Source organism: Oratosquilla oratoria, chromosome 27 (genome assembly GCF_046742065.1).
Source record: "Oratosquilla oratoria isolate Oo_2021 chromosome 27, ASM4674206v1, whole genome shotgun sequence".
Lineage (NCBI taxonomy): Eukaryota > Metazoa > Arthropoda > Malacostraca > Stomatopoda > Squillidae > Oratosquilla > Oratosquilla oratoria.
The window spans coordinates 14,020,502-14,035,501 of NC_134803.1; the positions used below are offsets into that span (position 1 = coordinate 14,020,502).

Here is a 15,000-nt window from a genome sequence, read left to right on the forward strand (position 1 = left end):
TTGGGCAGTGATAAAGTTTGGTGACTAAGCCTATGATGTCATCAGTCGTGGTTGTCTGCACCATGTTCGGTCGGCATTGTTCAGGGTTTAGGATTCCTCATGTCAACTTTAACTTCTCATGACAAGTGTTCTTATGCGCTTAAGTGGTTTATGATTTCGTTGTATATTTTGCAAAACGATATTTGGTATGAATGAAATTGCATATGGACAAATTGAAGGTTTTAGATTCCTTGCAGGTATAAACCCTTCCGCACAAAAGAATAATTATCTAGTTTATTTTGGCTTCCACCAGGGGACTCCATTCAGCTCTGTGGCGAGCACCCACCCTCCCATTCCGCATCGTAGGGACTTACATTTTCATTCTAGATGCCGCCATGTTCAAACGACAGTCACACTAGTAAACCAACACACTCGGAACATAACTGTAGTGCACACATATTTTGTGTCTGGCTGTAAGAGGCTCGTAGATAAAGGTAGAAGAGTAAGGTAGATATGGGGGTAGGTGGAGAGAATTTAATTTTATTTGACAAACAACAGTCGTAAGCGAAGGAATTGTACAGCCTCGCTCCTCGTCTAAAAGTTTACAAACAATCGTGGGGGACCCGATTTCATTGTTGTATTATGCTTATGTAACAGTATGTAAACTAAGTCAGTGGTGCATTGATTTTGAGATTGTTTGACTAAGTAGTATTGCTTATGGGGTTTGTAAAAGCCTTTCTGATTGGAGAAAGGGTGGAGAAGAGTAAGGTAGATATGGGGGTAGGTGGAGAGAATTTAATTTTATTTGACAAACAACAGTCGTAAGCGAAGGAATTGTACAGCCTCGCTCCTCGTCTAAAAGTTTACAAACAATCGTGGGGGACCCGATTTCATTGTTGTATTATGCTTATGTAACAGTATGTAAACTAAGTCAGTGGTGCATTGATTTTGAGATTGTTTGACTAAGTAGTATTGCTTATGGGGTTTGTAAAAGCCTTTCTGATTGGAGAAAGGGTGGAGGAGGAGAAAATTCAATTGGGTCATGGGAGTAAAGTCACGCCCTTAGGGAAAGTACTTAGCTGTAAAAGTAAAGATGATTGGACTAAAGAAATCATGACGCCAATGCGAACTGACCTAGTGATCAAATTGAGGATTCCAGATGGGAGTCCTTTGGCGTAATTCAGAAAGCCAAGTGTGTATATTCGGAAAGAAAAGAAAGAAAAATTTAACTATTTAATTCCCTTCTCTTAGACAGAGTAACATTAACAGAGTTCCTACAGAAGAATATTGTGAAAGACTTTCGGACGTAAAGACAGTGATAAAAAAAAGTTGAAAGTGAGAGACGAAACACAAAACTATAGAAAGGAACAGTAGACGGAGTTAAAACGGGGGTGAGACTGGCTAACTCCAACCGATTTCATCCAGCTACTTATGAAAAGTTTAATGGATATACAAAGGATTACGAAGGAGGAGCATTCCGACAGGAGATCTTTTGGTCCATAAGTAAGACGATGTGAAAAAAATGATGATAATGATAAACAAATAAATAAATGAAAATAATAATAATATAAATAATAATAGATAAAATGAATAAATAGGTAAAGTTCAATAACAAACAAAAAGGTAAATTGTAAATAATAATAAATGGACAGATAAATAATAATAGATAATAATCAAATAAATAATAACAAACAGACAAATAATAACAAACAAATAAACAAATAATATAAAATAAATGGCAGGCATTACAGCATCTTGTTTAGGTATTTATCTAAACGAACCTTAAAGCTTCGAACTGAACTACATTGCACTGCTTCTGCAGGAAGTTTATTCTATTCATTAGCAACACGGTTGGCGAAGATGTTTCTACCCACTTCCAAGTTAAATCTATTTCCTGACAGTTTGAGGTCATTATTTTTTGTCTGATTCTCATTTAGTGAAAATGTTGTCACTTTTGATGTCAACTCGCTTTGGAATCTTAAAGACCTGTATCAAGTCACCTCTGAGACTACGCTTTTTTAGAGAAAATATATTTATATGCTTTAGTCGATTTCCGTGTGATTTATTTTTGATATTTGGAATCAGTTTTGTGGCTCGCTGTTGTACTTTTTCCAATCTGTCAATGTCTTTAACGAACTTCCAAATACCTTATAACCGTACTTACTGTTACTTTGATCTATGTGCATATCCTTGCATTTGTTTGTGTTAAATTTCATTAGCCACTTTTCAGACCATTGTTGTAGTTTATCTAAATTTTCTTGAATGTCTAATTGGTTTAAGTGATCATTTTCCATTCCGCACATTTTTGTATCATCAGTAAATTTGGAGATAATAGATTTCAGCCCGTGGTCTATATCATTTATTTATACTGTGAGTAGAAGTGGCCCAAGAACGGAACCCTGAGGAACTCCACTCGTAGTAGTTTTGTTATTTAGAACAATTATCTGTTTTAGATAATTTAACTAATTACTAGTCCAACTTAATAGGCTACCACTCATTTCGTGTGAAGCTAATTTGATAAGCAGTCTTTCGTGGGGAACGGTATCAAAAGCTTTTGCAAAGTCTAGATATATTAAATCTACAGTATATTGTTCCTTTTGTCATAATTCGAGATGACTGTGTTGTAGAATTCGAGTAAGTTAGTCATGCAAAAACGTTTCCGTCTGAATCCATGCTGGCTATCATTTATTAAACAGTTACTTTCTAAATGATGTTCGATACCATCTCTGGTGATAGTTTCCATCATGACGTCAATGCAAACTGACCTAGTGATCAAATTGAGGATTCCAGATATGAGTCCTTTGGTGTAACTCAGAGAACCAGGTGTATATATTCTGGAAAATATTTTTTCAACTATTCAATTCCCCTCTCTTAGACAGAGTAACATTAACAGACTTCCTACAGAAGAATGCTGTGAAAGACTTTCTTACGTAAAGACAGTGACGAAAAGTAAGTTGAAAGTGAGAGACGAAATACAAAACTATAGAAAGGAACAGTAGACGGAGTAAAAACGGGGGTGAGAGTGGTGACAGCGGTGGAATTTGAACCCATGCCTCCGAAGAGACGGGACTGGTGCCTCAAATTACAGGATTTAGTGCAAGATACGGTTACGAGACTGGTGCCTCAAACCATAATGACACAGTGCACGTAACCACAAACACTCCGTGCACGCAACTATAAGCACGCAGCCACGCGTATGTTGACTACGAGGGAACAACTACAAGCAACAGTGAACGAGGGGGTTTACAAAGACTACAAGCAACATTGAACGAGGGAGTCCACATCGACTACAAGCAACAGTGAACGAGGGGGTCTGCAGCGACTACAAGCAACAAGGAACGAGGGGGACTACAGCGACTACAAGCAAGAGTGAACGAGGGGGACTACAACGACTACAAGCAGCAGTGGACGAGGGGGACTACTACTACGAGTGAACGAGGGACGACGAGGTAGTGAACGTAGGAAGACGTGGTGGATGTACGTGTGAAGTACGCGCCGCACGAGAAGGAAGCCTACGTGGAGGCAGTCAATTCAAATCGACTTTAAATACTTCTGGTGGAATAACTGCAGAAAAGCTGTACAAATATCTTAAATAAACAATATATTTAGGGGAGATTACCTTCTTTAAGGTTATAGTGAAACTAAAGCAATCATTCCATATGTGATGATAGTGGGCATGCAACAACAGAAAGAAACTAGGAACTCTAGGAGCGGTTACAGAAACAGAGGATGTGAACATAGAGTTAGAAGCACATCAAGGAATGCTAGAATTGAATGTTATAATTCTAATACCTGGGGACATAAAGCACAAGAGTGTTATTATGAAACTATTTGTAGAAATTGCAAATATGAGGGTCATGATGAATATCATTGTAGAAATCCACCTTTCTGTTTGTATAATCAGAGGATAGGACACAGAAAACAGGAGTATAGAACAAAACCAAACTTTCGTATTCAACCAGAAACAAAAGGAAAAACCCCAGACACAAAATAAAACGACACTACAGAGCTACCCATAGAAACACACATAGACAGTATTGTATTAGGGACAAGAGTGATAGAAGGGTGAAAGAAAACCCTAACATCAAAGAAAATTGTAAACTGATTATGACAATTGGAAGGACTTCTGTAAGACCTCACATTGCGGGTAGAGTGTTCAATAAACCTATTCAAATATTCATTGATAATCTGTAGTTAATTTTATAACTAATAGAGTTTTAAACCAATTAAAACCAGGAGTGAAAATCGTGGAGCCAACCCATTACTGATTGCAAGGAGTAACTGGAAGTCAATTAAAAACATTAGGTAAGGTTGAATTAGAGGTCATCTTGTAGAAGAATATGTTTTTCCAGGAGATTTATTGATAGGATTTGCAACTATGAGAAAAGAGAACATAGTCATATGTCCTGGTGAGTTAGGGAACTTAGTGAAATCACAGCTAATCCCATTTTTAAACCAACCAGCCTTAGATCCGGTAACAGTAACCAGAGAATCTCTTGAAATAGATAGGGAAGACAACAATGATATTTTAGATAACAGGGAAGAGTGATCCAGATCAATAGAAAATAGTCTGATATGATAAACCCAACTCAGATGTTCAAGAAATCCCAGAAATCACAGTAATAATTCATCAACTTCAAACGAAGCTTTGCTAATTACGAAAGGTGGCGTAATAAAGTCGAGATTATTACAACCCAGAGCAATTAACATGGTTGAGGTGCAGTTGAAAGGAGTACTGTAGACTCTGAAATTTTAACCATCCCAGAATCAATTAGATTAAAAGGTTTGAAATTGGACTCGGGGATTTATAAGACAAACAAGAACATGTTAGAAGTATTAGTGATTAGTACTTTGAATAAAGACAATCTTAAGAAAAGGTATACAAATAGAATATTTTCGAATTTGTACAAAACCCATTAAGATTTTAAATGAGAGTATTGAGGAGGTGGAATCACCAATTTCATCAGTCTGTTCAGTTCAGGAAGAAACAGAATTGGGAGAGAAATACAAGAATCAACTAGAACATACTAGTTGTCCTGAGTTGAATGAAACCTTGGTTGCTTTACTCTTAAAGCACACTAAAACAATTTCTTTGCCAGGGGACACCTTGGGCAAAATAACCGTTTTAAAACATCAGATAAAATTAAAACCAGGGACTTAACCTATCTATTACCGAACTCCAAACTAGCCATTGTAGATAAATTTGTCATTGAAATGTTATTGAACTTCCCTCCCATTCTAGTGCCAAAATCAGATGGTACCATGCGTCCAGTTATTGATTATAGGGAACTGAATAAGCAGACCATGCCCGACCGATTACCATTACCGATAATAGGGGAAATTCTTAGAAGTTTGGGAACAGAGAATAGGTATATCAGCATTACAGATATCAAGCCTGCCTTTTGGCAAATCGAGTTGCATGAAGACTCACGAGAATTCACAGCCTTTTCTACTCCAGCGAAACACTATGAGCTCAAACAAATGCTATTTGGGTTATGTAATAGTCCATTAACTTACATGAGATTAATGAATACAGTTCTAGATGGGTTGTTAGGAAACACTGCCTGTGTATTTCTAGATTATATTTTAATAGTTTCACAAACAGCGCCTGAGCATTTTAAGAAAATATTTTTTGTATTCTCAAGACAAGTTGAAGCAGGATTGAAAGTGAAACTTGGAAAATGTAAGTTTTTGTAGGACAGTGTAATTTATTTGGAATATAAGGTATACAGCCATGGACTTAGTACAGTAAATTCAAAGGTTGAAGTAGTAAAGGATTATCGAGTTCCGAACAATGTAGAAAAAGTTAAAAGTTTCTTGGGATTGATAGGATATTATAGGAAATTTATCCAAGGATAAGCAGACATAGCTAACCCATTAAGTTTTTTTTGTTGAGGAAAGATTCAAAGTTCATATGGGGACCTGCACAACAGCAAGGTTTTCACAAGTTGAAAGATAAACTTACTAGTTCTCTAGTTCTCATATTCCCTGATTAAGATAAAGAGTCCATTCTTTGTACTGATACATCTGACATAGGGCTAGGAGGCATAATGTTGTAAGAAATGGAACTTTGAAACCAATAGCTTACACATCTAGACTTTGTAATAGTACAGAGAGAAACTACTCTATAACAGAAAGAGAAGCCTTAGGAGTGATATATTCATCAGAAAGTTTTAGATATATGATATTGGGATATCCAATCAGAGTGTGGACTGATTATACAGCTATTTAGAACGTATTTAAGCATAATAATCTTAGGGGCAGACTAACCAGGTGGTTTGCTATATTTTAGTGTTATGAGGTTAAGTTTGAATATATTCTGGGTAGAAAGAATGTTGCAGCAGATGCACTATCTAGAAATATTAGCCAACCAATGACTGGGTTGATCAATTATGTCTGTAGTATAGATGAGCTAGTAACCTTAGATGAGGAAATGATTATGGAACAAAGAAAAGAAAAGACTTGGGAAACAGTAGCCCAATATTTGATGAACCCAAGAGGAAATCCTCCAAAACTACCAAAAGGGTATAAGATAGAGGAATTTCATTTGACTAATGAATTTTTTTTTTTATAGAAAAACCTTTGTAAGTTGGAAATATTTTTCTAGGGGCCCAGTGAATCAGTTGGTAATACCACAAACTCTTGTACAAGAGGTATTGAAGTTACTTCATGAAAATGATTGTAGTTCACATCAAGGAAAGGATAAAACTTATAGACAAGCACAAATTAAATATTTTGTCCAGGTATGAAGAAAGATATATTTCATTATATAGAAAATTGTTTGAAAATTGCTAAGGTGAAGGGAAATACACAAAAACCTGCTACTATGTTTTCATAGCCCATTCCGCAGAAACCTTGGGTAAGAGTTGACATAGATACATTGGAGCTACCAATGTCTGAAAATGGATATAAATATGTATTTGTTACTTTTGATTATCTTTCAAGATTTTGAATTCTACAACTCATTCTAAATAAGAGGGCTGAAACAATTGCTCCAGTAATTTATGATCAGATAATCTGTAATTTCACTACACCTAAGATCTTAGTTACAAATAATGGAACTGAATTAGATAACAAAATCTTGGAAGAATTACGTAGGTTATTTAAAATTCACAATATCAATATATTAGAGAATCATCCTCAGAGCAATGGAGTTGTAGAGAGGTTAAATAAGAAAATTATTACATGTCTTAGGTGTATGGCTAGCCCTCATAGTATAACTTGGGATACTTGGATTCCTTATGTTAAATGTACCCTAAACAACCAAATTGACATAGATACAGGAGAAATACCCCATTTTATTATTTTTGGGGAAGACAAAATTCTCCCATATGAAATCTTGATTGCTAAGCAAAAACCTGTGTATAATATAGATTATTACATCTCAAATATGATACATACATTTCAAGCTATACATCAAAGAGTTAGGGAACACATGCAAGAGTATACACAAGAGATGAAAAAGCAACAGCACAAAATAACACATAAAATAGATTTACAAATAGGAAATTTAGTTATGGTAAAATTACATCCACCCTATAATAAATTTTCTCCAATGTACTCAGGTCTATATAGGATAATTGATTCTGCAGTTGGAAATAAATACAAAATCTTACATTTAGAAAATAGGGAAGTGTTAATTAGACATGTAGAAGAGATCAAGAAGACTAGGTTAGAATTTGATGATGATGATGATAAATGTGACAGAGGGAAAATATACACGATGTACTATTTATAAAGAAGCATTGAGTCCAGAGGAGTATAGGGAGTATGTTGATAGTATCATGTGTGAGTTGAGTATTAATCCAAACAGTTTTTACAGATATTATTCATATTGTTCATATGTATGGTGCATGTATGTGATGGGAGACCGGAACTACTGGAACCTTTGGTGTCAGACAGATGTGCTACCTGGAGCCTTGGTCAATCATAAAGACTTGGAACCCTGCCAATATATAAGGACATTGTCAATAAATATTGAGCTATATTTTCTTTTGTAAAGTACTGAAAATTTTATGCAGCTTCGCCAGTGAAATAAGTGTAAAACAAATGTGAAATAATGCAGAGGTATTCTACTTTTATTAACATCTTTAATGTTGTGTATATAACTGTTGTAACATCTTTAATAATTACACAACTCACCACCTTTGAAAATGTAAAACCATCTTGCAGTGAGATCTAACACAGTTATTCTAAAAATGTATCATTTTAATTGTAGCTGTTCTTAATCAAATTTCACAATTAGAGGAAAGAAATCATTAAATACTGTTTGACAGTTTTTCCTGATTTTGTTAGTGGTAAATTATGACATCTTAAGACCATGGTAGTACTGAGTTTTGCAAATCAGTATATTGCATTCGTTTATATCTGTATTATAATTATTTTGTTGTGTGTCTTTTTGATGTTACAGACATTTGTGCATTTTGGATGGTTTACTTATTTCTTTGTTATGTGTGACATATGTTTTGATGACATCCATTGAAGAATGATACTTTTAACATTTCTAGCCAACTTATATATATATATATATATATATATATATATATATATATATATATAAATAGTTTTAATAGTTAGCTTCTTGTATAAGATATTTTTCAAGTGTGTATTTCCAGCGAGCCCTGTAAGAGGGTAGTAGAAAAGGGTTGGTCGGGACGACCAAGTGTAGCTGGCGAGCTTTGTAAGAAGCACATAGATGGGGCTTGTAGATAAATGTAGACAAGTAAGGTAGATAGGGGGGTAGGTGGAGATAATTTAATTTTGTTTGATAAACAACAGTCGTAAACGAAGGAATTGTACAACCTCACCCTCACTCCTCGCCTAAAAGTTTACAAACAATCGTGGGGGACCCGATTTCATTGTTGTATTATGCTTATGTAACAGTATGTAAACTAAGTCAGTGGTGCATTGATTTTGAGATTGCTTGACTAAGCAGTGTTGCTTATGGGGTTTGTAGCAGCCTTTCTTATTGGAGAAAGGGTGGAGGAGGAGAAAATTCAATTGGTTCATGGGAGTAAAGTCACGCCCTTAGGGGAAGTACTTAGCTGTAAAAGTAAAGATGATTGGACTAAAGAAATCATGATGTCAATGCGAACTGACCTAGTGATCAAATTGAGGATTCCAGATGGGAGTCCTTTGGCGTAATTCAGAAAACCAATTGTATATATTCGGGAAGAAAAGAAAGAAAAATTTAACTCTATTTAATGCCCCTTTCTTAGACAGAGTAACATTAACAGAGTTCCTACAGAAGAATATTGTGAAAGACTTTCGGACGTAAAGACAGTGATAAAAAAAAAGTTGAAAGTGAGACGAAACACAAAACTATAGAAAGGAACAGTAGACGGAGTTAAAACGGGGGTGAGACTGGCTAACTCCAACCGATTTCATCCAGCTACTTATGAAAAGTTTAATGGATATACAAAGGATTACGAAGGAGGAGCATTCCGACAGGAGATCTTTTGGTCCATAAGTAAGACGATGTGAAAAAAAATATATAATAATGATAAATAAATAAATGAAAATAATAGTAATATAAATAATAATAGATAAAATAAATAAATAGGTATAGTTCAATAACAAACAAACAGGTAAATTATAAATAATAATAAATTGACAGATAAATAATAATGAATAATATAATCAAATAAATAATTACGAACAGACAAATAATAACAAACAAATAAACAAATAATATAAAATAAATGGCAGGCATTACATCATCTTGTTTAGGTATTTATCTAAACGAACCTTAAAGCTTCAAACTGAACTATATTGCACTGCTTCCGCAGGAAGCTTATTCTATTCATTAGCAACACGGTTGGCGAAGATGTTTCTACCAATTTCCAAATTAAATCTATTTCCTGACAGTTTGAGGCCATTATTTTTTGTCTGATTCTCATTTAGTGAAAATGTTGTCACTTTTGATGTCAACTCGCTTTGGAATTTTAAAGACCTGTATCAAGTCACCTCTGAGTCTACGCTTTTTTAGAGAAAATATATTTATATGCTTTAGTCGATTTCCGTGTGATTTATTTTTGATATTTGGAATAAGTTTTGTGGCTCGCTGTTGTACTTTTTCCAATCTGTCAATGTCTTTAACGAATTTCCAAATACCTTGTAATCGTACTTACTGTTACTTTGATCTATGTGCATATCCTTGCATTTGTTTGTGTTAAATTTCATTAGCCACTTTTCAGACCATTGTTGTAGTTTATCTAAATTTTCTTGAATGTCTAATTGGTTTAAGTGATCATTTTCCATTCCGCACATTTTTGTATCATCAGTAAATTTGGAGATAATAGATTTCAGCCCGTGGTCTATATCATTTATTTATACTGTGAATAGAAGTGGCCCAAGAACGGAACCCTGAGGAACTCCACTCGTAAAATTTTTCCATCTAGAAGTTTTGTTATTTAGAACAATTCTCTGTTTTAGATCATTTAACTAATTACTAGTCCAACTTAATAGGCTACCACTCATTTCGTGTGAAGCTAATTTGATAAGCAGTCTTTCGTGGGGAACGGTATTAAAAGCTTTTGCAAAGTCTAGATATATTAAATCTATATTGTTCCTTTTGTCATAATTCGAGATGACGGTGTTGTAGAATTCGAGTAAGTTAGTCACGCAAAAACGTTTCCGTCTGAATCCATGCTGGCTATCATTTATTAAGCAGTTACTTTCTAAATGATGTTCGATAGCATCTCTGGTGATAGTTTCCATCCTTTTTTCTACGACTGAAGTCAAGCTGTAGTTATTTTGTTTCTTTTTGTCACCTTTTTTGAATATGGGAGTAACGTTAGCTAGCTTACATTCTCTTAAGACATCTCCGGATATGATAGGTTTCTTCAAAATAATTTCTAATGGAATAACACTCTCTTTTTTCATTCCTTTAAGATTCTTGGATACCAACCGTCAGGCTTTGGTGTTTTTTTATTTTTTATTTTTTCCATACATCTTTTAATTTTTTCTTTTGTTATATTTACCGTAATAAGTTCACTCTAGACAGGTTTCAGTTTGGAGTTCACATTGAGGTGTTTCGTTTACGAATACGGAGCTAAAATAATTGTTTAAAATATCACATATTCCTTCATTTGAATATTCAAGTTGATCGTCAGCAGATAATAGTGGGCCAATGTGATACCTAATAACCTTTTTATCTCTAATGTAACTATAGAATTCTTTGGGATTCTCTTTGGATTTATCAACGATATTCATATTGTATTGTCATTTTCATTGTTTTGTCTCTTTATCAAGCCCTTTTAGACGAGCTTGATTTGGGATGTAAGTATGAATCATCTTAGTAAGCGTATTTTGATATATTTCTCACTGGTCTTTCGTTTAATTATGCCTCCCAATCTGTAAGCTGAAGTTTCTGACGTAGTCCTATGAACTTATTTTTTACTGAAATCAGGTATTTTAGATACAAACGTATCTATTTTAATTTTTTAGCAGTTTGAATCTAAGTTGTGATCACTACTTGCAATGGTTTCACCAACTTCTACATCGGTTATCATACTTTCGCGGGTAGTGACCAATAGATCGAGTAAGTTTTCATGTCTTGTGGGCTCTTTCACATGCTGAATTAAGTAATTATCACTGAGAAAATCTACCAAGCGACTACCTATATGACCATGATCAAGGGTCATCCAACCAATATCAGTAAAATTGAAATCACCCATTATCAATAAGTCCCGGTTGCAGAAACTAGACAGTTCTTGAAACAACAGTTTGTCGTCTATATATTACACCTACATTAATTTTTTGTCCATTTGTTTGGGTTAATACTACCCACAAACTATCATATGCATCCTATCTAACTTTCCCTAAAACACATTACTTTAACGTACAACAGAACACCCCCCACCTTTCTTGTGGTTTTTATCCTGATGAAAGTGTTTAAATTCCGCAATATTAAATTCAGCTTCAAACTCTACCATTTAACCATGTTTCGGTTATTCCTATCATATCTAGACTTTCACTTTTGACATACGCCTGGATTTCTTTGAATTTGTTCTTACTACTATGAGCATTAAGGTACATGGTTTAAGAAACTCATGATTATTTCCTTTTGACTCGTTTGGTTTTCAACATCATGCCTTACATTATAATTTTGTTCTTTATTGACACCTTGCGCTATATTAACATTTGGTCCTTCATTGACATTCAATGCCTCATGGACATTTGCCGGACATCTAGTCCTCCACGGTCATCCGGTCTCTCATGAACACCTTGCCCCCTTCCGTCACCGCGTCCTACACCGGCCACCCTTTGTTCGTTGACATTCTGTCCGGCATCATTCCCTAAGATTATATTCTGCCCTCCACTGATATCATAGCCAATAGTGATATATTGTCCTCCACTATCATTACATCCCATCATGATGTTTTGTCCTTCATTGACTATACATCCTAATGAAACATTTTGTCCTCTACCGACATCATATCTTAAAATGATATTTTGTCCTACACTGACATATTGCTCTACATTATTGTTTCGCCCTAATGTTATTCCAATTACACTCTATTTCCCCTTCCCTTTGAGTTTCTACCCCCCAAAAAGGAACTAGTTTATAACAAACTCCCACAATGTGGCTTGTAAGAAAATTTTTGACCATGCGAGTAAGCTGGATCTCACCAGAAGCATAAAGGTCATAGCGCCTGGAAAAGAGATACCAAGGATCAAGAAATTGGCATCCCAGTAGCGTGCATAACTGTGGTATCCTGTCATTGATCCCTATGGCTCTACTGTTCCAACACGAGCCTGCGTAGATCCTCGGAACGATCCCACAGACTACGTGGTGGCTCCCACGCTCCTTCATCTCCTGAGGGAGGACATTGTAATTCCGATCAAGTTCGTCTGATCTCACCCTACCCTCATCGGTACTTCCCGTATGAACAATCGTAACCGTGTTCGTCCGCCTTTGCTCCCGGATTTTCTGGGTACAATTGGAGATCCCACGGCCCGGTTGATATACAAGCTTGCAACGTCGTTTATTCTTCCGCTAAAGGATGTCGTCATAGCCTCTCACCATGGATTCCTCCACCACCAAGAACTCCTGATTTTCAGCCACCTCATCTTCCAGCAGAGCAAAACGATTGGCTAGAGATAGCGGTTGCTCCGCAGGGCACCCGTTTACCGAACGCGGGCTCGACAAAAGGGACCCCACGGAGTGCCATTCGCTCACGTCAGTGGCAGAAGTGGAAGAGGTGGAACACTCTTTGGGTTTTGGGGAGAATTCACTCTTCTCATAAAGCGCACTCTTGAGAAGACGAATTTCCTCCTCACACATCCTGAGACGGTCCTCCAGGTTTACACGACCTTCACAAACTATTTCGCTCCTCCTTCGGCAATACAAACAGCAAAAAGTAAATCTAAATCAACAAAAGAAACAAAAGCGGTTACTAAATAAACTAAATATACGAGGCTTATTCTGCTTACATTATACTATTACTTCTACCTTCGGAGTACAGTAACAGACTACTGTTTTGATTCTAAATCACTAGAGCACTACACTTTATCTTATACCTGTAACTGTATAACGCTATACGTATACAATTACAAGAAACACAGCACAATAACTTCTCACTATTCGAATATATAAACTTCACAGGAAATAATAAAGTTCACGGGAAGTAATAAACTTCACAAGAGGTATTCACTAGCTGGTGTCTCGGCAGCAAAACGAGTTCACTAGTTGAGGTCTTGTTTGTACTGACATTATCTCTACACCCCAGGGACTATGGATCGCTGAAGGAGCTTCAGAGCCAGATTGTTGCAAACGGAGTATGACAAACGTCGAGCCATACCTACGTTACTCTGATGTAGTCCTATCTGTTGATGATAATAACATAAACACCAGCCAGTCATTGTCAAGTGACAGAGACAAAACCGTGAAAAAAAAAGGCAAAGAGAATCATAAGATAACTTCCTTGGTAAGTCATAATATAACCGCTATCAATATTTTATGGCTGTTATCGCCTTCCATACCGCTGATAATTTTATAGCAGCCAATTATTTTATGATGTAACTGATGGGAGATGAACCCGGCCTCGAAAAGGGTAATGATCGACCGACATCCCATTTTGTCCCTAGTCGAGCCTTCAGCCGAATGAAATAGTCCAGCGCCAACCAGAATATATATATATATATATATATATATATATATATATATATAAATATATATATATATATGTAGAGAGAGAGAGAGAGAGAGAGAGAGAGAGAGAGAGAGAGAGACCATAACGTGCATGTGTCCTAACTTCAGTCTCAAGTGTCTGATCTCCGGGTGACTGGTGGGAGAAGCATCAATGAAGACATTTCAAAACGACATTGCATAAGACCTTACTCGGAAGAATGAAACACAGCATGGCAACACTTCTGTTGTTTCTTTATTTGATTAACAGACAAACAAGACAACGGAAAATAAATGCAAATGAACAAAAAATCAAATATGCTGTGGGAGCTGAGAGAATATAAGAAGGGCAATGGGTGAGACACAACATGGGGCTTGGCTCGGACAAGGGTGCTGTTTTCTTCGAGGTGAGGTTATGAGGGAAGAAAGTGTGACGTCACAGCGCCGGGAATCTCCTCCACATCTCTCCAGATTTCATTTCAGTTACCAGACCTGAAACATACTTAACAAATTGAGGCTGTAAAACTGAGAAAGTCCGCTGTTCCACTGCAGGGGTGAAGGAGGATTGGATCCTGTGTCCTTCGGGCCGAACTGCTTGTATATGAGAATTGGGGCTGTCGTCAAAAGAGATCGTCGTTGTAGACAAACACAAGGTTTTAGTGCGTGTGTCTTGAAGTCTTCAGATGAGATTCGCACCAGCAGGTGATGTGACTCAAGAAGGGTATTTACAGAAAGGTTCGAAATGTGTAACTGATTATGATGAGATATTTGGAATCAGTGGTGAGGAAAAAATAATCAGAGATGTGTTGGGAAAGAGAATAATGGGAGAGACTGAGGAGGGAGTGAAGAATGGTCAGAGGTGGCAACGTTGCATCTGCCTAATATCAAAT

The 15,000-nt window shown here is 36.2% G+C and overlaps 1 protein-coding gene across 1 annotated transcript in view; it reads right to left on the reverse strand.

Moving 5' to 3' along the window:
- LOC143039746 (uncharacterized) overlaps positions 1-12,996 on the reverse strand; it is a 24,932-nt gene extending 11,936 nt beyond the window's left edge. The window contains exons 1-3 of the mRNA XM_076209986.1: positions 12,884-12,996; positions 12,557-12,635; positions 5,008-5,085 (exon numbers count right to left, since the gene is read on the reverse strand). Coding sequence (XP_076066101.1) covers positions 5,008-5,085; positions 12,557-12,635; positions 12,884-12,996 — 270 coding nt within the window. The remainder of the gene's footprint in view (positions 1-5,007; positions 5,086-12,556; positions 12,636-12,883) is intronic.
- Between the last annotated feature and the right edge of the window lie 2,004 nt (positions 12,997-15,000).